The following is a 26,156-nucleotide window of genomic DNA, read 5'->3' on the forward strand; positions in this document are numbered from 1 at the left end:
TTATGTCACGGTCTCTAATATATATCTATTCAAACCCTTTTACTATATTTTAAAAGATCATCACCATGACCTAGAGGACTTAATATAATTGACATAGATCATGAAATGCAAAAAAATTATGCATACCTCTTCAATCTTACCTATGCATCCTTGTAGAGATCTGGTCATGTTTCTTTAGTTTAGTATGAGTCGACTTCCTTCAATAGATGTACCTTAGACCTCCCGTTATCAAACTAGGATGTTTATCATATGAATTTCTTAGGGCTACTTGTAATGTTCTTTGCATATATATTGTTTATGGTCTTTCCACCCATCTTCAATCCCTTATCAATTTTTATTGTATTGTTAGGTCGACTTTGATGATGTGATTAGTCTTCATTCTATGTAAATGAGGTAAGTCTTGCAAGCATAATTGCATCATATACTTGTGTCACAGAAGTATGTTTCACATGTCTTCCACAAATACAAGGTCTCGACCTCTAGTGATGTTTTACATAGTTCTGGTCCCTTCCACTATATACTACAGACTTAAGGTCCAGCAAGGTGATCTTCCAAAAAGTCAAGACAAAGAATTGTAGGTTTGTCCTTCACTGTAGCGATATTGGCTTCAGATTATAATAGACATCATGCCTTCGCATAAAGTTGATAATCCTTAAATCTTTATACTAGCATATAAACTTTATCCTTGATATAGACGCATATATCATGGAGTAATCATTCCTCAGATCTTCATACATAACCAATGTGTCTCAGATTTTACAAAGGATATTGTCACATAAATGCATATGCATATTGCCACAAAATTCTCATAATATTTCTCATAGGCTACCACACATAAATTCAACATTTGTATCCAAGACTTCACTATTTCGAAAAATTTCAGGTGTCTTGTGTAGTTCGGTTCTTGGATAAGTGTTGTTTGTTACTTGGTGTCAATATAGATTCCTTGAATTTCGCTCATACTTCTCCATGATGTTACAGTCCTTCACATGAATAAGAGATACAGGACTACATACTAACGTTGTCATATATATATCTATATATATATAGATATATATAGATATATATATATATATATATATATATATATATATATATATATATATATATATATATATATATATATATATATATATATATATATATATATTGTGTTCCATACAGGAGATTGTTTTTAGGAGATTTATGCTTGAATGGTACTACAGAGATACATCAATAGCTTGAATTGCTTTAGAGATAATGCAGATATAAAACAGAGATGGATTTGGGCGCTTCGAGATTCATAGAACTCTGCCACAGAGGTATAGAACTGACTTCGTCTTTCAGAGAAATGTTAAAGCAAGGTAGATATGATGCTTCAAACTTTGTTTGGTGTTTTTGTATTCTTGTCTATGCCCTTGACGACACTTCATTGTCGTAAGAATTCTTGTCATAGACTGCGCATAGAAATAATAAGATTCTCCATACAAGCTATTTCATCAAACATAGTACCACAAAATTTTTTGAACTGGAATTTGATGTTTTCCATATAGAGAATGAAATTATTTGGATGTCATTTGATCTATGGACTTCTTCATACGTATTCATTATGTCAACTTAGAGAATTCGAATGCCACAAGGATATGTTGCCTTCCTGTAGCGTGCATCACAGAGTCTTTGTATTGATAACTTCTGATGATATTGAATCGTTGATTAAGTCTAGGTCCATGGTAATGTTACAGGTTCTAAGTAATCTGATATGCACAATGGAGGTATCAATCTTCTCTTCTAGGTCTTGGCATAGACTTCTCTAGGACTCGGCCTAATAACCATGGAAAAATACATGGTTGTATTTGACCTTGAGAAAAATTTCAGATGGAAATAAGGGTACAAACATCCTGAAGTAGCCTTGGATAGATGCTTTCTATTGAAAAGAGAGAGAATCGATAGTTGCAGCAAAGATGTATTCAATTTTGCCAACAATTTGTGATTTTCAAACATCCTTCTTTGCACCTTAGCTCCGATACCATGTTGAAAAACCAAGATACGAGTAGATAATGGTTGATTTCTTTTACTTGATAATTACTTGTGAATGTTTATTGGATTCTTATTAAATTTATATTATCTTACCAAAAGCATAAATATCACAAAAACACAAAGAATACAAGAAATTAGGCTCCAAACATGGGTAAAACCCCACAAGAGGAAAAACCTAGAAATCCTCTTCTTATAGAATCAGATCAAAGTGAGATATCCAAGACTAAGACTACCACAAATACCCAAGTAAGCCCCCCCCCCCCAAAGTCTCCCCCAATCAATTCCAAGTCAATAAAATCCAACACCAATCAAATCTCTGAAATTTAGTCAACTCCTGAAATTTTGCACCCCTGTAATTTTGGTTACTTTAATTTTGGCCTTGTAACGACACTTGGAAAACAACAAAAACTTTGCAAGTGTGAGAAAATTTAGGGGAAAAAAATCTCGGCTTCTCTCTCCTTCGACTTTCATTGATTTTTCTTCTTGCTCTTGCACATTAATTTGATGGGCTATAATAGATGGATGAATAACCCAAGTGGTTGAGTTGACTTGTATATATATATATATATATATATATATATATATATATATATATATATATATATATATATATATGTATGTATGTATGTATGTATGTATGTATGTATGTATGTATGTATGTATGTATGTATGTATGTATGTATGTCCAAAGGGTCAAATAGATGTGTCTTAGGCTGACTTGTTCAAGGAGGGTTGACTTGGTCTTGTGGATGACATTTTGACTTTTTGACTCAAAATAAAAAATAAATTCATTTTTCTTACAAGAAGTCCAAATGAGACTTGATTCAATTACATTTCTTTTGACTCCCAATAAATTATCTTTTGACTCAATTGACCCTATAAGCATGAAGAGCATGTTTTGCTAAAATAAAATAATAATGATGAATATAATAAATACATCAATGGTACATTTGAATTACATTATGAAGGCTAACATTAGTTACATTTCCAATAAAAGAAACATGTGCATCTAGAAGATGTCTATTGTCAACCAAAAAAAAGGGATGAAATGGAAAAAACAATAGTGCTAATGATTGGATGCAACCTTGAAATAATGTATTAACATATTCCGAAATCCACAAGAAGTGCCATTGCATTATGTAGAACACGATTAGATTTATTTGGAAGTCACCACTAAAACATGGACCACTTTCTCACAACTCTTTATGGGAGAATGACGAGATATGATGATAGATTCAAGAGGTCATTATGTTTGGAAGCATTTTCTTGAGTTCTTCACCTCATGGCCATCCCATGGTCTTGGAATTAGTGTGAAAGATGACATGTAGCATTTAACTATAGACTATATGGCATTGTATAAGATAATAGTATAAAAATTATATCATTTATCACTAACCTTTTGGATCAATTTTGAGGAACTCAATTCTTCTATAAGATTGATCTCAGGGCATGGTATCATCATGTTCATACACTCATAAGATGTATGGAAGACTTCTTTTAAATCCAAAAAATAAGTGACTAATTTCCAATTTTACTAAATCTCCTGCAACATTCATGTAATTAATGAATGGTGAGCTTCAATCATTCTTGAATGAACTCATGGTCGTGTACATTGATGACATCGTAATTTTCAACAAATCATTAGATGAGCATGTTCAACATATATACTAGATGATGCACTCGTTGTTGACATAAGTCATAGATAGACATTTCCAAGTGTTCATTTTCAATGAGATCCATTAGTTACATTGGGTTCAAAATTTACTGGGAAGGAATTCTAATTGATCTTGATAAACTAGTAGTGATTCAAGACTATTCTATGCTAAATAATATCGTATAAATTCAATTCATTTTTCTGTATTGGTTAATTTCTAGACTTTTTGTTCCAATATTCTTACACTTGACAACTTAGCCAAATACTAAGAGGAAAGTTGAATAAACAAGGTTTCATCATATGGACCAAGGTACAACAATAAGCTTTTGAAGAAGTGAAGAGGTAGAAACTATGCATTGCACCTATGCTTACATTAATATATCTAGCTCATCCTTTTGATATAGAGGATGATGCATATTATTATGGGATGGGTATTTTATCTGACACAACAATGTCATTCTATTGTGTTTTACCCATGGAGACACTATGTGTAGAGAAAATAGATCATTACGCATTATAACCATAAACCACTTTAGTTCCTACAAGTCTGGAGCAAACTTGAGAACATGCCACAAACAAAATGGACTTTCTTATACCAATTCCATTTGGTTTCTGAACATTTATGTTGAAGAGATAACAAGGTAGACTTCTATATGATTCAACCACTTATATAACATTGGCAGTGGTTCTTGATACAAAATGGTGTGATATGTAACATTTTCCAGAGTTCTACAATACACAGAAAATTTGAAGTTTACAATTTTTTTTGAAAAGAATGATACACTTCCTTCACTAGACGTTCTACCAATTTGATTGATTTTCATCTACAAAATGATCTTCTCTGTTGACTTGATAGGATTTACCTACTTGCAAGTGAATGTAGGGATTTGTTGATTTGGTAATCTCATTTCTCAAATTTTGTTAGAAATTTTACGATATCATAGATAGTTGCAACTTTAAAACAAGTCTTTTATTAACCACATATGAGACATGATATTCAACACCACCTCAAATATTGTGTTGCATGTTCTATTCTTGAATTGAAAAATCACCGTTTAGGTATGCATACTCATTTGATTATGTCCTATAGACCTGAGGAATATATCAGTGTCGATTTATGGTTTACTAATGGATAATGTTAACATGACTACATATTTTTTGTTTTCAATTGATTCTCTAAAATGGCTATCATGGTTCCTTGTAAGAAGGTTATTGCAACCTTTGATGTTGCTTGTTTATCTTCATTCATGTTCGGTATCATTTTGAATTTCTCTACTCTTTAGTGTTAAATCATGACTTTAGGTTTATTAGCCATTTTTGGTATGCCTTATGGATTATGCTTGACAGAAAGCTAATGTGTTCCACAACTTTCTACCCTAAAATGGATGGTCAAAGTGAAGTTGGTAGCTAAACCTTAATATATTTGATGCATCTATATAACCATACACACCGTTATACATGGGATGAAAATATCATTTATCAAATGATAATAACTACATACTTTATAATTCCACTAACCATAGTCCCTTCCTCACTTGTTTTCATTTTCAACCAACTATTCTTGTTGATCTTTCACTTCTATTACCATTAAAATATTCCATTTCACATACCACAAAAGAATGAGATAGTGTTGAGACCTTCATTGAGAAAAAAATTATATTCTTTGAGTAGGTTTAGAAAATACAAATGGAGACATGATGCACATACAATACCTAATCCTTTCCAAGTTTGTGACTACATTTAGATTCACACACACACACACATATTCACATAATACATTTCTCAAGGAAACCCAATAGGCACTTCCCCTCATTTGGAGGATGGTACCTAAAGTAAATTGGATTATGTAGGAACTCAAAGCTTCACTTACATGAATAAAACTTGGGTGGAGAGTATAACATTACATCACAAAACCACTTGGGCTAGACCCAATTGAGAAAAAGAAAGTTTGGATTCTTGTAGAAAAGGGGTTTAAATATTATCATTAAAAGATAAAGCCTCTTTAGGATGGCCTTACTCGAATATCAATGTAGTAGGAAATACTTCTAGTCCAACCTTCCACTTATTTGGATATGCATCTAGTATTCTATATTCATATTCTCAAAACATAATAGCCACACATGCTTGAAGTAGAATCAAAAGTTTTAGGACTAACAAATATGGACTGTAACCATATTGTGCCATTCTTAACTGATTAGATTATTTACCAACAAATTAAATCTACTCAACACAATGATCAACATTTATTTTGGAGGATGTCCAAGTACTACCTTGATCTGAAATTAAAAATTTGAAGGTATCTTGAAAAAGTTTGCAAGCTAGTTTGTTTCTTGTGGGAAATGGATCGAAATTTCAAAAGCACATAAACTTAGTAATTTTAGTTAAGTTTTGCAGATATAACCAAAAAAGAAAAAAAAAAAGAGGCAAAGTGCAACATCACAAAACAACAATTTGATGACCGAATTCACCCCTCCTGAGCTACATCTTTGGGTCCAACTTCCAATGTTGGCCCTTTATATTATATGCTCAAAATTCCAATTACATCAACATGCAATGCTCAAAACACAAAAATAATGCTCCCATTGCATCCAGAACGCCCAAAAACACCTGTGTGGGCTCTTCTTGGGCTCAAAAAGGCTGAAAAATGGCCAACTTAGGTCTACTTGTTCATTCCTTTGTTATATGTCCTGCGAAATTACCAAACTGGATAAACTGGAAATGAATCTCCTTTTGGCAGAACTGCCAAGCGACAATTTAGCGCGGCAGTGACGGAAATTTGGCTAAAAATGGTGCATTTTGTCGAACACTTAAACGCACCAATATGGTTGGTTACATGTCGATTCTATAGCCCCTTAGTTTAGTCATATAGCACTCAATGTGGATAGGGGTGTAGGCCATAGGCCATGATCCCAGCGAATTCCTGCACCTAATCACATGTTGGGTGATAGGACCACAAGCTAGGGCACGGGCAGGGTGCCACCCACCCCACCCCTCCCAATTTTCGCCAATGGTTTTAGTTAACAGAACGAGACCAGGGGTTGGCGGCCAACTCCCTGTCCCCTCCACCTTTGCATATGGTTATATTATATGCCATGTAACTTAGGGCTATGGCCAATCGGGTGAACCCACTTGGCCAACCCCCCCCCCCCCCCTTTCCAGTTGTTGAATTGTTACCATTTAACAATAATCGTTAACCACTATGTGTTAAGAACCAAATACGTGGTATGGTAATAAAACATTGCACTATTTCGCAGGAGTTCATGGGGTTGACTCCTGCCAAGGTCGGTCAAAACTTTAGCAAAATTTTTCAAGAACCCTTAGGGCCATGTGGCGCCTCCCAATTGGGCAATCCATAACTCACCAACCAATAAAAACCTGCCAAGCTAACTTGTACAACTTTCCATGTTTCAGCACGGGATTGGCTCGTTTGACCACCATACTTGCATAATCACCTGCTGACATCAGCACCACATCATCGTACGACCTACCCAGTCAATAGTCTAGTCAACCCTTCAAGTTGACTTTTCAATGATTTGTCAAAAAAATTAGAACACGATAATTTTCACATACAGTGTTAGATTGAGGCGATTCAAGCTTCGTTGGAATCAAAACAAGGATATCTATGATTTGGCACTAGTTTCAAAATATTTCGAGCACTTTTATTTTTGAGAATATTTTTTATCCCCTGGATCATTCCTCCCCACTGGAAGCTTTTGGACCACCAAAAGTCTATTTTTACTCAACAAGTAAGTGAGGGTATAGCTCCTTCACTTTCCCAATCTTAATCCACCTTACTTTACTTGGATTTTTACCTTTGAGCCCCACTCAAAGATACTTTATGTTGTCTTTGCGTGAAGTCTTGATTCTATTATCAAGAATTGAGTCTTCTTGCAACTCATTTAAATCTTCAGGAAAAAGATATTTTATAGATGGAATCTAAACATTCTCTTCATGATCATCAATCATTGGAGGCTCATACAATCTCAATTTTTCCACATTCATAATAGAATAAATTTGCATGTAAGGTGGCAAATCTAATCGGAAAGCATTGTTACCAATATTCTCCAAAATTTTGAAAGGACCATATCTAATTGGCTTGAGATTTTTACCTTCACCTTGAAGTATTTCCTTGCTGATATATAACCAAATGTAATCTCCCACTTGGAAATAATAATCAACCAAATGCTTTTCATGTAGTGCTTTGTACTTGGCTTTTCTTTTCTCAAGTTTCTCTTATACTCTTTCATGCACTCACTGAATTTGTTCAATGAAATCCTTGGATTATTCCACATCACTATGTCCATCTACTACAATATCTTTACCAAAGATGAAATCCAAAGGAGACTTTGGCAAATAACCCAAACAAGATTTAAATGGAGATACTTGCGTAGAAGAGTTCTTGGCACAATTCTAGGCATGCTGGATGTAATGAAAATGCTCATCCCAAAGCTTAGGATGCTTACCACAATATCCACATAGAATATGCGCTATTGTTATGTTTGGCCGTCGGTTTGTGGATTAAATGTTGTTATCTTCTTCAACTTTGTGTCCTTGAGTTCCCATAAACTTGACCAAAACTTCCCAACAAATCAAGAATCTCAATCAGAAATAATAGAAATGGGAAACCCAAAGTGAACCCATACATTTTAGAAGAACATCTTTGCGGTCTTTTCAGTTGTAATCTATTTCTTACATGGCATCAAAAGACATATTTTGCATAAACGATACACAACAACATATAGATAATCATGACACTTCCTAGACATTGGTAGTCCCCCTAGATATTCCATAGAAATACTTTCCCAGGACGAGAATAAATAGGAAGTGGAGTGTACAAACCTAATTTCCTATTTCTAGGCTTGCTAGTAGCATACATCAAACATCCCTTTACATATCTTGAAACAATTTCATTCATGCGAGGTCAATAACAATACCTCTGAATTTGTGCAATTATTTTGCCTACACCAAAGTGAGAAACAATAAGATAAGTGTGTGCTTCCCTTATAAAATTGAATCTTTCACACTATGGAACACAAGACTTTCCAAGATGATACAACAACTTGTTATGAACATGATAATCCAACTCTTCAACATGATTTCCTTGACTCAAAGTTTCACAAACATCTTTAAAATCGTCATCTTGAGCATATTGTTCAATATAAATTTCATGTATGATTGAGTTACGCTTAAGAATGACTGATGCATTAACAATATGCCTTGATAACATATCAAAAACTTTGTTGTATATACCTTTCTTGTACTTGATTACCAAATGAAATTGTTGTAGGAATCCCATCCATCTAAAATGTCTAGCTTGTTATAGCTTGGTTTGTGATTGTAAATATTGCAAAGGTTGATGGTCAGTATGAATAATCATTTCTTTACCCATCAAATAATGCTTTCATTTCTTCATGCTTTGTACCAAATCATGCAACTCTTCATCATAAGGTGGACAGTTAATTTCTGCATTGGTAAAGGTTTCAGAATGATAACATTAGGCTTACCATGTTGCATCAAAACTGCTCCAATGGCATAATCACTTGCATCATTCTAAATCTCAAATGGTTGCTTAAGACATGAAAGTGTTAGAACTGGTGTTGTATTGATTTTCTCTTTCAAAGTGTTGAAGGCTTTTTGTTCATTTCATCCCCACTAAAAGACCTATTTCACACTTGTCAAAGTATCTAATGGTGCTGAAATGAGTGAGAAGTTATCTATAAATTTTCTCCAATATTGGGTTGCTCTTAAAAAGCTCCTAACTTTTGTTACATTGTTGGGTTTAGGCCAATTAGCCATAACTTCAAATTTTAAGGGATCAATCTTCAATTCACTCCCTCCTACATTATGATCCAAATAAACCAAAGAGGTTTTCCCAAATTCACACTTAGACATGTATTCAAATACAATTTCTCTTTTTTCAAGACATCTAAAACTTGTTTCACATGTTTGAAATTCTCTTCACGAGTCTTACTAAAAATCATAATATCATCTAAGTAGACTATGACAAAATCACCAACGAATGGTCTCAAGACATCATTCATAACTCTCATGAATGTCTTAGGTGTATTGCAAATCCCAAACGACATAACTAACCATTCAAACAAACCTTGTTTTGTCTTGAAAGCAATTTTCCAAATATTACCTTCAACAATCCTTATTTGATGATAAACACTTCTCAAATCTAACTTAGTGAAATAAAAAACTTCCTTTAACTGATCTATAAAATCATCAATGTGAGGAAGAGGATAGCAATTCTTTACTGTGATTTTGTTCAAAGCTCTAAAATCCATACACATGCACCATGTACCATCCTTATTTGGAACCAGGACAATAGGAGACCCACAAGGAGAAGTGTAAGGCCTAATGACCCCTTTGTCAAGCGACTCTTGAATTTGCTTCTTGATTTCTACATTCTCCAAAAATGACATTCTATACATACCAATGTTTGGAAGTGGTGCATCCTACAACAAGTGAATCTCATGTTGGATTTCTTTTTTAGGAGGCAACCCTTCTAGTTCCTAAAACATATTGTCATAAGCGTTAACAACTTCAACCAAATCATGCTTTACTTTTGAATCTAATTCATGTGAATGCTTTAGATTCAACAGTACCTTTAGCTTTAATCATCAGCAACACAAAATTGTTACTACCATTTACAAGCCTTTTCACCTGACCAACACTTACAAGAGATAAGTTCATCTTCTTGCGATGTGCTCTAGAAATACACTCAACTCCATTATTAAAAAGATGATATTTATTCTCATGAAAATAGAATATGGCTTGTCCATCATACAAGTATGGACTCCCCAAAACAATTCCACATATGTCAAATGGTACAACATCAAGATCTACCTCATCTATAAAATTTGCAGTGATGGCAAATTTGAGTTTTCACTTTCTTGTCACTTGCAATTTGGCATCATCACATACCCATCCCAAAGGGTAAGGTTTAGTATTAGGTGTGGTTTCTAGATTTAGTTTCTTAACAATTGCTTCAGAGATAAGATTGACTTGAGAACCACCATTAAACAATGTATCAACTTTTGTATGTTTTGCAATGACCCTGATATGGAAAATATCAATTCTTTCTTTATCATTTTGAGACTCAATAAGCTTACTAGAAGAACTAGTACTTGCATTAGAAGCTTTACCTTTTATTCCCATGGTTGTGATTTTGGTTTCATCTCCTAAATCATATCTTAGATATTTTTGAGTTGTATCAACCTGTTGTTTCCCCTTGTTATTGAACTTACTTGGACTCATTTATGGATGTAATTTCCAACAATGTTCTTCATCATGGCCCTCTTTTGAACAATGTTTACAAGTAAATTTCTTTCCCTCTTTCTTGATTGCAGCATTCTTTTTTCATTTGCCTTTAAACTTCCTCTTTCCTTTGTCTCTAAATTTGGATGGTTTCTTGCTAGTCTATTGAGGAACATTCTTGCCTCTAGCTTCTAAATGAGTTTCCTAAACACATACTTCATCTAGATTGGTGGGATTAAACATAAGTATAGTATGTGTCAAATAACTATGTAATCCACCTATGTATTTAAGGATATTGTCTTGTGAAGACAAATCAACACCCAAGATTAAAGTTCTTCTTCTAAATTCCTGTGTGTAACTTTGAACACGCTGACCTTTAACTTGTCTAAAATTTTGCCAATCCATAATTTCTTTTTTCCTATAAGCTAATGGATAGAATTGCATTCTTAATGTAGCTATAAAATCATTCCAAGAAGAGATAATTTTACCACTTCAAATATTCTTGAGTTCTAGCCTCCCGTTAGATGAGGGCTTCACTTTCCAAATGAAGAAAAGAAAGCTAGATCTTTATAACCTCATCCTTAATCTTTTGAATCATGCAATAGACTTCAATTTGACAAACCCAATTATCCAACTTTTCAGCATTTACTTCCCCATTGTACATAAGCAATTCAAACTTGACATCAAGCTTAATCAAAGGAGAGTTAGCATGTCCTTTAGGAGATCTAGGAGGGGTATTTCTAGGTGTTGAAGGAGGTGAAGAAGGTGGTGAGTGTTATCCTACACCTTGTCTCAAACTAATAAGGAGATCGATGGAGGTAACCACAGAGAAAGCTTTTAGTTCGGTAGCTAGCCCTACCAAACTAGAGAGGGATCTCTCTATGAAATCACAGCGAAGAGATGATTGGAATGTAAAGGATTTTAGGCTAGATAGCTAGGTTCAGGTAGGTTTTTGAAAATTTAGGGTTTTGTTGCTGGATAAGAGAGAAAAACATGGTAGCTAGGTCAAAGGATCAAAAGGGTAACAACAACAAAGATATAAAGGAGCAAGGTAGAAATAGTTTTGTGATGGCTCTTAGGTTTTTCGGTGTAGTGTAGTGTTCAGAAGAAACTAAAGGTCTTAATGAGCATGAAACATGAATTCATTAAGCAAGAAAGAAAGTAACACATAATGATTTTTCCATCAAAATAGAGCTTTATGCAAAGAATTATGTTTATAAACTGTAAGGAAAACCATTGAAGAATTGATAAATGGAAAGAGAAGATGAATATCTTTCATATAAAGTTATAACAAAGAAAAAACAACATCACAAACTTATTGCACATGAATTCCTAGATAATAGCTGCAAATTGTATCCTTTGATTTCCAGAAAATATCCAAGTACAAGCTACAATAGTTCTCTCCTTTGATGTCCAACCTATTCTATCACTGAGAAAATGATACATAAAGACCAAAACAACATCTCCCAACTCTTAGTGGTCAAATCCATGACTCTAGGAACTACTCCATGAGGTGTTCTAGCCAAACCCTAATGTCTAGGGAGGTTTAAAACAACTTCTCCATTTAACTTTGACTCTAACCACTCTCATAAATGAGGCCAAATTTACATCAAAACAACTCAACAATAGTAATTACCCACTATTACATCATTTACATACTCAATTACATAATTTACATAGGTAAAAATTCAAACTAGGTCAAACTGATGAAGAAAATCACCCTCCTAGAAAAAGCGCAGAGTGGCTAAGGAAAAGCGCAATGTGCGATTGTAGACCACTTTTGGAGGCCTTTCTGAACTCCAAATTGGGCTCATGATAGCTCATTGGAAATATATTTATGTATTCTACACAATGGACTCCTCAAGAACTTAAAATGATCAAGTATAGCCCCTCCAAAATCAATTCTCCCAAGACTGGTCAAAAAGCGTAGCATGGCCTCCAAAAACAGGGCAAAAAGGTGTTTTTAAGGTGGTTTTTGGCCATTTTCACCCTGCAAAAGCTAATGATTTGTGTTGCAAAGTGTCAAAATCTGATGTACAGGTCACGATATATCCAACCATGTATAGTTTCTATCATTTAGAGCCCTCCATAAAAAGTGCAGTGTGGCCCACGCTATGCTTTTGGCAGGGTGACTGTGCCAAAAGTTACAAAAATTCTCAAAAAAAAAAATTTCCTCCAAAATGATTTAAAATTGGTATGTAATGCCACCAAGTGGTATTATATGCTATAAGGGAGGCAGTAGCAAGAAAATCTAATTTTTCCTTCCCTTTTTTCTCGATTAAGGTTTTATTGAGCCTTCTCTTTAACTATTTGACCTTTGCTCTCAAAATCAAGTTCCTTGTGTAAAAATGGGTAGCCATGTGTTTTTGAAGCCTCTTGCCCCTGTTAGCCCTCTTGAGAAGCTTCTCTAAACGATCATTGACTTTTCCTAGCCAATATTCCTTGTCTTCGTTGATTTCCCTGTCAATAAGCTCATTCACCATGATATGCTTCCTTTGTTGTTGAAGTGCATTTTTAAGGCCTTTGTCTTTGGTTTTTGTCTTGCCACTTTCTCTTGAGTTTCAACTAGGTCCTTTTCCTCTATCACTTGTTTACCTTTAGTCTCCTTTTGCAATTTCATAATGTGTTTCTCTTGAAGCATTCTATCAACTTTCAGTTGCATGTTTTCGTGTTGTAGGCATGCTATGAAAGAATTTGCCTTTGTCCCACAACCTTTTGAGTTCATTCTCCTTGTCCACCATAGGCTGCTCAGTTATCCTAGGGTCCTCATTAGCCTTCAAAGTAGTCTCATAAACATCAAGATGAAAAGAGTCATCATCTTGGAAAAGTGTCTTATGATGTAAAGTTGATCCCTGTTGTGCTGATGTAGAAGGGTTGGCCCCTTCCACAATCTGTGGAGAAAACAAAAGCTTATTCCATCTTTGATAATTTTTGGCCACTTTATCCCCACCTTTCTTCTTCTTCATTGTAGACCTACTAGATGATCCAATTTCTATTTGAGTAGGGGGTGTTGATGATGAAATAGGTCTAGTAGGCTGGTTGAAAGAAGGCAAAAAGATCTCCTAGACAATGTTTAGCTGCTTAAGATTATGAAGTAAAATAATCTTGATGAGGGAATGATGAAAGAGGTTCTTTTGTTGTATCTCACTATTTCTATGCTGCACTTTGTATCATCTTATCTAAGATTCTATACATGTGGTAGGGTATGTTGAGTAGTTTCACCCTAGTAAAATGCATAAGCAGTCTGATGTGATAGCTGTAGAACCTAGAGAATCTCCCCTCACAAGTGAAATATTTCATTATGATCTTCATCAAAGGTGCAAACCTGTCAAGGAGCTAGCCAAAAGGAAAGATTTTCTTGATGATTTTTTTGTATGGAGCTTTGAGGTAGGGTTGATACAATTGAGCATCGAATTCTTGAGTCTTAAACAACTTTTCACCAATGTATGGTATTCTTGTAGTTGTTGCTATGATGTTAGTTGAGATGACAAAAGTTACCCCCACAATTGTGACTTTATCCTTTTTGAGGTTTGTGACAAACAGTCTGGTCAATTCAGCATGATATTGGACTTTTTGCACCAACTTTCAAAACTCAAGACACCTTACACGTTGAAAACACTGCTTTTCAAGTGGTGAAGACATCAGCTCCTGAGTATTTATAGGTTCATACCTTGACACCTTTCAACCTTTGTTATAAGTTTTATTTTCCTCCTCCATAATCTCCTCCTCCATAGAAAACTATGAATACAAATCTTAAGGGGCAAAACAGGGGAAGGGAAAGAGGAAATAGGATGATGGGGTTAGGGAGGGGAATTAAGTGTGGAAAAATTTAGGGAGATAGGGAAGGGTGTGAGGGAGTGTTAGGAAGTGATAGGGAGTGAAATGAGTGGGGGAGATGGGTTGTAGAATTTATACACAGGCCCAAGGTATTAGGCTACCAGAAATGCAGCATAGGGGTAGGGTTTGGTTTTAGGGATTTAGGGAGTATGAGTGTGGGGTATTAGGGCCTTTAGGGAATATATATGAGTGTGTAAGAGGGAAGGGAGATGAAAATGAGAGGAAGCAGGGGTTTGAGGGTTTAAAAACCAGGAATGAAGAGTGCTATAGAAAAGCGTAGCGTAGGGGCAAAAGAGGAGGTTTACACCATAGAAAATATGAAATAAACTGATTGGAAAGGATGTGAGCCTTCAACTTACTTGATTAACCCTTTTGGAGACTTGATTTTCCCTTGAAAACCCTTGGAAATTCACTTGATGACCCTTGAAGAAAAGTGCAGCGTTCACAGGGAAAAGCGCATTGTTAACTGTAAAAAGTGCATCTTGCAGGGAAAAACACAACGTGCCCAGTGAAAAGCGCATCGAAATAGCTTAAAAACGTAGCGAAAAAGCTGGAACTCAATTTTTGGAATAACTTTGGCCCTATAAATGCAAGTAAAAACACAGCGTGCCCAGTGAAAAGCACATCGAAATAGCTTAAAAACGTAGCGAAAGAGATGGAACTCAATTTTTGGAATAACTTTGGCCCTATAAATGGTGAGGAAGTGATTGACGATGAGAGAGAGATTCTTTAGCAATGAAATAAATGAGAGAAATGGAACAATGATGGTAATGGGGTGGCCCACACTATGCCTTTCTCACTTTTTCATTGGAAACCATGTAGTTTAGGAACCTTTGAATACAGGTTGAGATTATTTGAAACTTATTGCAAAATATTCATTTGAAATAAAACCTTTTTGAACCAATTTGTATCACTACTCCTTCACATGGCAATTTTATGAATGGGATGAAGAATTGAATGAATGAAATCCTAGTTACCTAATGGATGAACAATGAACTGAATGACAACCATGATAATGAAACTGGGATGACGATGACACTTTTCAGAGATGGCACATCCAAATGAGAGATTATAGTTACCGGAACATGAAAATCTTGAAGGAGCAGCAGTAGACCTAGACACACTAGCTAGTGACCAAATTTTATTTTGAAAACCTAGTGAAATGATAAAATTTGACTTTGAGACCCCTAACAAAACTTGGTAGAAGCATATTTGATCACTAGTGACAAGCAGAATTGACTGACACTAACAATGAGGATGGAGGTTAAGGAGGAGGTGGAGGGAATAGAGGGTTTCTCCCATCACCACCATTACCTTTTGGATGATTTGAACTCTCTCCTTGTAACCTTGATGTCCTTTTATTGTACAACACTTTTACCATCTTTGACATATCATAGAAAGCCTTTATGAAATCTCTCTCATCCTCAGACAACAACTCTTGTCCTTCTTCATGTGCCATGACTGGTGGTTTTTGTTGATTTTATGACCTCCTTGAACCAATTTGAGGGTTTGGTTCTTCAAGCACTCCTTCTCCTCTTCTCAACTTAAACCTTGTAATCATTCAAGAAAATACTTGCAAAAATTGTCAAAATTTCAAAACAACCTGGATCTGATACCAAATTAATCTGAAATTAAAAATTTGAATGTTCCTTGAAAAAGTTTGCAAGCTATTTTATGTCTTGTGGGAAATGGATCGAAATTGCAAAAACACATAAACTTAATAATTTTAGCTATGTTTTTTCAGATATAACTAGAGAAAAATAAACAACATGTAGCATCACAAAACAAAAATTTGATGACAGAGCTCACCTTTCCTAGGCTACATGTCCAAGTCTAACTTCCAATGTTTTCCCTTTATATTATATGCTCAAAATTTCAATTACATCGACATGCAATGCTCAAATCACAAAAATAATGTTGCCATTATGTCCAAAACACCCAAAAACCCTTGTGTGGTCTCTTCTTGGGCTCAAAAAGGCTGAAAATGGCCAAGTTAGGTCTCCTTGTTCATTTCTCTACTATTTTTCCTACAAAATTATCAAACTAGCTAAATTGGCAATGAATCTCCTTTTTGCGGAACCACCAACCAACAATTTGGAGCGAGAGTGGCGAAAATGCTGCTGAAAATGGTGCATTTTCTTGAAAACTTAAATGCACCAATAGGGTCGCACATTTATTCTTTAGCCCCTTAGTTCAGTCATATGGTACCCAATGTGGCCAAGGGTGTGGGCCAGAGGCCACACACTACCTGGTTTCCTACACTTGTCACATGTTGGGTGATAGGACTGAGGGTTGGGGCGTAGGCAGGGTGCCACATGCCCCGCCCCTCCCAATTTTTGCCAATGGTTTCAGTTAACATAACGGGACTAAGGAACGGGGGCCAACCCCCACCCCCTTCGCCTTCATGTATGGTTATATTATATGCCATGTAACATGGATTCGGGGCCGGTCGGGCAAGCTCATCGGCCCAGCCCCCCTCCAATCGTCGAATTGTTACCATTTAACAATAATTGTTAACCACTATGTGCTAACAAGAAAATGTGTGCTATGGTGGTTAAACGTTACATTGTTCTACTGGAGGTCGTAGGGTTGACTCCTGCTAAGGTCGGTTAGACCCTTAGCAAAAATTTTCACAAACCCTGAGGGCCATGTGGTGCCTCCCGATTGGCTAATCCATAACTCACCAACTAATAAAAATATGCCAACCTGACCTGTATGAAATGATACATGTCAACACGAGATTGGATTTTCTAACCACCATACCTATATAGTCACATGTTGATGTCACCATATGACATGCCCAATCAGCAGTCTACTTAACCCTGCAAGTTGACTTTTTAGTTGTTTGCCAAAAACTTCAGAACGCGATAACTTTCACATATGGTGTCAGATTGAGGCGATTCAAGTGTTGTTGGAATCAAAACAAGGAGATATATGATTTCTAAATGGTTTCGAAATATTTTGAGCACTTTGATGTTAGAGCATATTTTTGATCCCCTGAATCATGCCTACATTAGGAAAAGTGGTTTACAGTTGAACAAATGTAAATTCAATTTCCTTAGTTGTAGTTTAAAGCAATGGATCCTTTACTTTTAGAGGGGAACTAATGATCACCACACAAATTAGAATCATTTAGGAAATATCTATACTGCCTATTTGAAGGTGCACAATAGTTTTATGAGCTTTTTTGTTTCTTTTGTCGAAATGCAATGCAACCTTATCCATAAGCATGCAACCTACAACAAGCAAAACATGTGGATCATTCTGATAGGTTAAGAGCCATTTTGGCTTATACTAGTCATTATTTGGCATGGATGTGAATGAATTCATATTCTTGACATTATTTATTTAATATGTTTAGAATTGGGTAGATGATGTTAATTTTATCATATATTGATATTTATTAGTAGATGAAATTGATTTATATGAAGTAAATTTTGATTAACATGAAACGAATCAAATATTTAAAATTATAAATTAGTTATTTACATATAGATATATAACTAATTCTCGGATGCATGTGTACATGCAGATTAGGCAAGATGGCACATATTCCATGCAAGTGATACATGATAAAGCGAAGGGAATGGGGTGGTGGCCATTCCCTTACTTCACTTCACGCCTTATTCAATGTTGTTTGGTCTCATATTCTTCGAAGAGGAAGGTTCATTTACCTATGGTGCATGACACGGATTAAAGCTCCATTATTACAGAAATTCCTTTGGGCAGGATATAGGTGCAGAAAGGGATTATTTGTTGGTGGTACAAAGGCGTTGAGAGAAACAACCAGCCCATGAAAATCAATAGGCAGTAATTCACTTTGTTCATTATGGTCCATGAGAGAACCTGTGTTAGATGGGATGGTAGGGGACGAGATCATCAACCTCTCCCCCCATGGCATGCACAAGGGGGAGATGAATTTGATGAGGACATTCCTAACCATATTGGCAGACTTGTGGCAACCATGGAGGCCGAGGAGCAGTGTAGCTCTAGAAATGCTCTATGGGCTACTAGGAACTTGTTGGTTAGATAGGACATGAACCAAGAGGAAATCAAAGAAAACTCTGAAAACTGAATGGCAGAAGCCAACACATTTTTGGTTCATATGTGAACGATGCTCCAAATTGGGTACAAGCGATGATGATCCCTTTTCCTCCTCCCCTTCCTCTCACGGCTTCTTCTAGCTCTCACACCAGATATGTAGAGCAGGGCTCCTCCTACAAGAGACAAAGGTCCTCTCCTTGGGAAGACTCTGAACTGCAAGCAAAAAAGGTGAAGGTGTTGGCCAACCACGATTCTCCAGTTTTGGGGGGACAACTTCTAATCCTGTGTATTCAGGTTGGAGCTAAGGGCACTTCAAAGGGTGAGGTTTCTAGGAACCCAGAGGATTACTACACAGGGTGGACTTACATTGAATAGGAGCATCCTCCCTAGCTTCAAGAGGGTTATGATTATCCATTCTTGTATCTTGAGTTGTAAAAGCAGGCCTAGATGGAAAATCTAGTCCAGTAAGGTGCCAAAGGAAACGTCCTAGCCAATTCAACCCAATTCTAGCCCCAAGCATGACTTCTCTCCAGGATTTGACACTCACAAAGGTTACTATTTTGTTGTTGCTTCATTGTTTCAGGTTGCCTAGTTCCTGCAATGTTTATTTTGAGTTTTGTTATCCCATGGTCTATGTACTGCACTTGAACTCTTCATGAAGCCCTCTAGCTTCCTAGTTTTGGGTAGATGGTTCTAGCTTTAGGCTTCCCAAGTTTTTTTGTACCTATGTTTATAATCATACTCCAAGTTTTGTGGGAGACCATCTAGTTTTCCTCTCATGGGTAGACGACCTCCACTTGGTTCCACTGCACATGTTTTCATGCTACACACAGAAAACTCTAATCATGTTAACGTGCAATATATGTATATTTTTTACAGTATAAAAAAAATCCTACTTACTTAAAAAAATATAGATAAATAATTAATTAAAAAACAAATATGATATCTTAATTATAGTCATTTATTATTATCCCTGCAAAATATTGCAATTTGTTTTTGGTCAAACACATATTAGTTTGGGTTTGACAAAAAAAAATTGCAAAAAAATCTATAGTATAACATTACACATTGAAATATATGATCTTTTAAAAAGAATTTATTTTATTTATGTTCAATTTGATTGGCTATCAAATTGAACATGTTATTGCCATTTGTCTCTATTAATGTGCCCATTACCTTTATTAATTAACCAGAAGTACATAGATCACATCAAGGTGTAGGATGGGCATTTATGATACAATTTGTTTTGGGAAGGTGATAAAATTATTGCTAATGCGTATAATCATTTTATATTCCTATTTATAAAAATCGCTAATGACTAATATAATCTAATAAAAAATATATTATTTAAAATTACATATATAATTTAAAATAATTATTTTAAATCACATATGTAATTTTAAAAGATTTATTAATGGTATGTAGAAGTACATAGATCACATCAGGTGTAGGATAGGCATTTATGATACAATTGGTTTTGAGAAAGTGATAAAATTATTGTTAAATGAGTATAATCATTTTATATTCCTATTTATAAAAATGGCTAATGATTAATATAATCTAATAAAAAATATATTATTTAAAATTACATATATAATTTAAAATGATTATTTAAAATCACATATGTAATTTAAAAAGATTTATTAATGGTATGTGAGAGATATATTTTTATTTTTACATTATATTTTTAAGGAGTAGAGGTCAATTAAGTTTTTGTGCTAACTTAACCACATATGATAAATTTTACACTATTAATGAATAAATGATATTCAAAATAATAAGATGTTTGTAATACTAATAAATACAAAATTTCTTATATTCACAAACCAAGGTATAATAGAAATTTATGATAGGATTCTATATCCAGGGCTAATAATAAGATTTTCATAAGACCATATCCAAACTATAAAAAGCCAAATACAAAATTTATAATTATTTCTATGTTGCAATACAAATAGTGTTAATTTACAAAATTTAATAATGTATTTAATTACAATTTAAAATTAATCTAATTATAACATTTTGAAATTTTAAATCTTTGTATTTTTATTGTTTTCTGCATTAATTTAGCTATATTTCAATTAAGTGGCAGAAACAAACTACTCTGTAACCTTTGTTTTTGTAAAAAATAATTAATAATTTTTCTTATATAATAATAATTAAATTCTTTTTTTTTATATATAATAATAATAATTTAATTTTATAAATGTTTTAATTAACAACTTGTATATGTGTCTATTTCAACTAACCATTTCTCTCTATTAAAAAAAATTAAGAAACCACATCTAATGCTCCTTCCTAGTATGTTCATTTGTCATTTTCATAAAGAGAATTTAGCTTCTTAAATAAGAGAGAACTTTGTATAATTGATACATATAAAAAGAATCATGGTTAGTTGAATAAAAGAAAAATGAGGAATGACAAGATGGAACATGAATCTCTTTGGGGTTATAAATAAGTTTATGGGATTCACATTTTATTTTTAATTTATTTTTTAAATTATATATATTCTTAAATTATTAATAAAAAATAATTTATTTAAATTAAAAATATTAAAATATAAAATTATCTCTTACACATATATAAATATAATTAATATTCAAATATTAATTAAATTATCATCCATCAAAATATATATATATATATATATATACCACCTTCTCACCTAATATTTTATAAACCAAACCCATGTTAACATACAAATAATCAACATACTCAACATTATTAATTAACCATTCAATTAAATATATTTGATATCTTTATATATAATATAGAATTACATCCAGTATGTCTATCCCTGTCCCTGTCATCTACCAGTCTATAAACCAAATTCATGTTAACATCAAACTAGAATTACATCCAGTATGTCTATCCCTGTCCCTGTCATCTACCAGTCTATAAACCAAATTCATGTTAACATCAAACTACCACAATACTAAATTTGAAGAACTAACCACTCACAGCTAAAAGTATTAAATAAATAATTTGAGAAAACCACTTCAGCTGCCATTTTCAGAAAAGATGTTGGTTTTTCAAATGAAAAATCACTGAAAGCTCTCAGCACAAGAACCCATGATTAGTTGAACAGAGGAGAACGAGGAATGAGAGGATGGAGCAGGAATGTATCATGGACAAAGCATGACTTTATATTTTAGTTGGTTTTACAGGGCCTCACCTCCCTGGGTGGCCAATGGCAGGTAATCGTTTCAATCTCTTCCAACATACGTAACGTAACAGGGCAGGTATCCTCATACAATCATGGTACTTCATTCATTTTTTTCATTACACGAGGATTTCAGCGCTCTAAATCTCTCCCTGGGATTTCTGTTAGATTCATCATTGTCTTGCCTGTCTAACCCACTGGTGCACGCAACGCCTCCACCCATGTTTTTCCCACTCTGGTGCTGCATCCATACAATATTTACCTGTACCTCCAATTGATATATACATTGAATATTCACCAGAAGAGGAATATTGTTGTTTGGTTACTTCATGGCTGATCAGCTGATTGATCAGAGAACCCAGTTTAAGGGGGTTGTAATGGAGTAAATTGACTCTATTTTAAGTAGCAGATTTCTGGCATAAGAAATTTGGTTGAAATTTCAGTAACAATACCATGATTCAAGATCTATACATGGTGAAACAATGTTCTTAGAAGTTTTGCCCTGTTCTCAATTCATAGAAATTAGATCAGAGTTTCAGATAAATGAGAACTCTTTCTTTCTGTATGACTGGATTCAGACTTAAGTTTGGGATGAGATTAGAACTAATCAGCTGATTGATCAGAGAATTCAATTCAAGGGACCTGCAACTGCATGAATTGGGAGCAAGAATGTCTCAGAGAAAGGCATTAAGGAAATTGGATGACTTTTTCATATTAAGTTGGGTGGGAATTGCAAGGGAGTCTGCCACACTATTTCTGCAGCACTCCTCTCCCTTTTCTTGCATTGCATTTTTCCTGCTATCCCCTGCTTCTGCTGCTATAATTCTCTCCCACTCCTTCCTTGATAGCCTCCTTGTTGCCAAGTTGGCATTAGGAATCCAAGCTGTCTTTGATTATGGTGCAGGATTGAATATCCCTAGTCATAACCAGTTCTACACCCAACTATTTTATCATAATCTATCTGATACAATACTATCTTATGTGTTATGCTTTCCTTTCCTGGCAACCTTTTCACTGTGGGCCAAAGCAGCAGTGGTCCATACAGTTGCTTCTGCTTATGCAGGTGATAGGCCTTCATGGCTGAGGCTGATTCAACAACTGCCCAAACTCTGGAAACGCCTCTTGGGGATTTATATCTGGCTGTCCCTATTAATCCTGGGATTCAGTGGTCTGATGTTTGTGTTAATATCTGCAGTCATTAATGGTGTATCTGTGTTGGGATTTCCTGCAGTATGGGGGATAGGGGCTGCTTTGTGTGGGGGAATTCTTTATTCAATTGTGTTTGCACATGCCATTATTGTCTGCAATTTGGCCACTGTTGTATGTGTGATGGAATCTGATTTCTATTATGGGCTGGATGCTGTTTTCAGGGCCATGTTTCTCATGAGAGGGAGAACGCAGATTGCTCTTCTAATGGTGCTCATTACAAACCTGAGCTTGGCCTTGGTTGAGAGTCTGTTCCAGTACAGGGTGATGGGCATGAGTCATGGCAGCAAGTTCTATTATGAGAATAGTAGTAGAATAAGTTCATCAGCAGTCTGGGAGGCTCCTTTGCTTATATTTATGTATTCAATAGTGGGTGTGATGGAGGTTGTGATGAGCTGTGTGTTTTACTACACCTGCAAGTCATCTCGTTTGGAATTAGGCATTAATCCATCCTTACATTCTTCTTCCCTTCTGAATCCAGTGAAACATGAGTTATCTTGTGAGCAGAAAATCAATTTGTCTGAGTGCTTTGTATGAATTAAAGACATGAATAAAGTCTGACATTCAAAATTCTCTGAAAAATCAAAGCAGAAGCTCGTTCAGTGCATAATAAAAATGAATTCTTCCCTATATAATGTGTCCTCCGCAGCACATCATTTATGCCATTTTTGACCATGAATCTAACTGTGATTGCTACGTTTATGACTGAAATGTAGTTTCATCTCTTAACTCTGATTGCTTCTTAGTCAATAGAAATGAGGGTTTTCACATATACAATACAATCCAGAGAAGATATCAGTTGAGATAAGTGATATCAATGGCTTCCTTCCAAAATATTCATGATTAATATATTCATGAATTAATCCTAAGTTCTAAAATATTTATGGGTTAATAATAGCTGTGGTATAATGGGGTAAATATCTTTGGTTAAGAACTTTACTACATGCAGTTTTAAATGTATAATGTTTAATTCATATATTATTATTTTTTAATTAATAATAGTAATAATAATAAAGTTATTATTAATCCTTGGAGCATTGATCAATTCAACTTATAATGTTTAACATTGAAAAACAAATATTTATTTTTCAATATTACTAGGCAAATTTCAAATATTTGATTGGACTATAACTTGAAAGCTTTACATATTTTATGCCATAAATTATGAAAATGATTGCAATATTTATTAATGATTTTTAGATATTTGTATTGTGATTATTTATTTTTAAGCAATCCTTGAAAGTAGTTCATACTCCATATTTACCATTAGTTACTTGCCTTTACATAATAATAGATAAGAATAAGATGTAAATCAATATACTTACCAAGAGTTACCTCCCACCATTATTTATATTTTCATCAACACTTTTGTAAGAGTAAAACTACAAATGTGTAGATCTACTAGTGGTTACTACCCACCAAAATTTATTCAAGTCCTTGTGCCTAAGCAAGTAATTAATTTATCCACTTCAGATACTAATTTATTAGTTCTTGCAAAAGCAATACTATAGAATTCAAGCAATAATGTATTAGTTCCTGCGAAAGCCATACTATGGGATTCAAGCAATACTGTAGGATTCAATTTGTTTATTGGCCACTATTTGCTTATTGGACTAAGCTGGCCAACAATACTTATTTAATTTAGTTAATATTAATGACTTTTTAATCTTTGACAATGAGAGATGTTTTATGAAGTGTTTTGATGTTTATCATGGATTCATGTCCAAATATTAGGCATCTTGTAGAAGGTGAATGATTAGCTTACTACTTTTCCATATTTTCTATTGGATGAAAGTAACGTGGTATGCAATATATGGAATTAAAAGAAAGTAAACCAATCATTGATTTACTACATGGCTATATAATTGATTTCCTTCTCTTAATAAAAACTTATCACATCATATATATATATATATTATTTTTTTTATATTTTATTTTTTTTCAAAATAATTTTGATAAATTAATAAGATTAAAAAAATATTTAAAATATATATGTGAATATATATATATATATATATATATATATATATATATATATATATATATTATTTTTTTTATATTTTATTTTTTTTCAAAAAAAATTGATAAATTAATAAGATTAAAAAAATATTTAAAATATATATGTGAAAATTTATAAACTTATTGTAAATTTTTTTTTTTAAGTATAGTTTATTTTTAAAAATACAATTAAATTTTTTAAAGTAAAATAATAGTTTTTTTAGGGGTGGTAGGGGTTATTTTTTGTCTTAATGAAACAACAAAATTAACATTTTTATTTTTTGTCTTAATGAAACAATAGAATTAACATTTTTGTGGGGTTTGGGCCATTAAACTAACAATCATACATAAGCATATGCCTTCTTTCAAGGTTTAATGCTTGCTCAACAAAGTAATATATCTAGTCTTTCAATCATTGGAGATTCACAACTTATCATTCGAAGTCTAGTTAAGGAGATTCTCCCAAAAGATTTGGATTTAAAGGTAATCTTGAGGAAGATTTGGAGGATTCTACAAAAGTTTAATACTTATGAGCTCCATCATATGAGACAAAATAACAATCTAGCAGATTCCTTGGCTAAATCAAGCGCCTCATTAGCCCAAGTGATAATCAGGATTAATGGAAATCAAATGTTGAAGCCCTTACAATAGTTTGATGGTTGAGAAAGAATAAATTATTCAGGAGAGCCATGTTGCATCCAAAGGGAAGTCGTGTCATGCAAAAAGTATGATAAAACAATGTGGAATGAGAGGAGTTGACAAGCTCCTATCTTGGTTGTCATTGTGGAGAGAGTGGGTAGCATAATATTTTGCTTTAGGCATAGAGTATTCTTAGGTCCAAATGTAAAGGGGGTGTGTGCCAAATCCTAGCAAGCATGAGGTCGTTGAGGTACAAAGTTCCCTTTGCAATAGGATTTTGGTGATGGTAGAACAATAATTCCTACATTGTTATCCTTAAAGTTGATAAAGGAGGGG

At 34.1% G+C, this 26,156-nt stretch overlaps 1 protein-coding gene across 1 annotated transcript; it reads left to right on the forward strand.

The window, feature by feature from the left end:
- The first annotated feature begins 22,347 nt into the window (after nt 1-22,347).
- On the forward strand, nt 22,348-23,720 carry LOC149184165 (uncharacterized). Its single transcript, XM_089415250.1, has one exon. It carries the CDS (start codon nt 22,647-22,649, stop codon nt 23,718-23,720), a length of 1,074 nt encoding a protein of 357 aa, XP_089271376.1. The 5' UTR covers nt 22,348-22,646.
- The last annotated feature ends 2,436 nt before the right edge of the window (nt 23,721-26,156 follow it).

Source organism: Pinus tabuliformis, chromosome 3_2 (assembly GCF_031772625.1).
Source record: "Pinus tabuliformis cultivar Carrire ecotype Pingquan chromosome 3_2, CPIR1, whole genome shotgun sequence".
NCBI lineage: Eukaryota > Viridiplantae > Streptophyta > Pinopsida > Pinales > Pinaceae > Pinus > Pinus tabuliformis.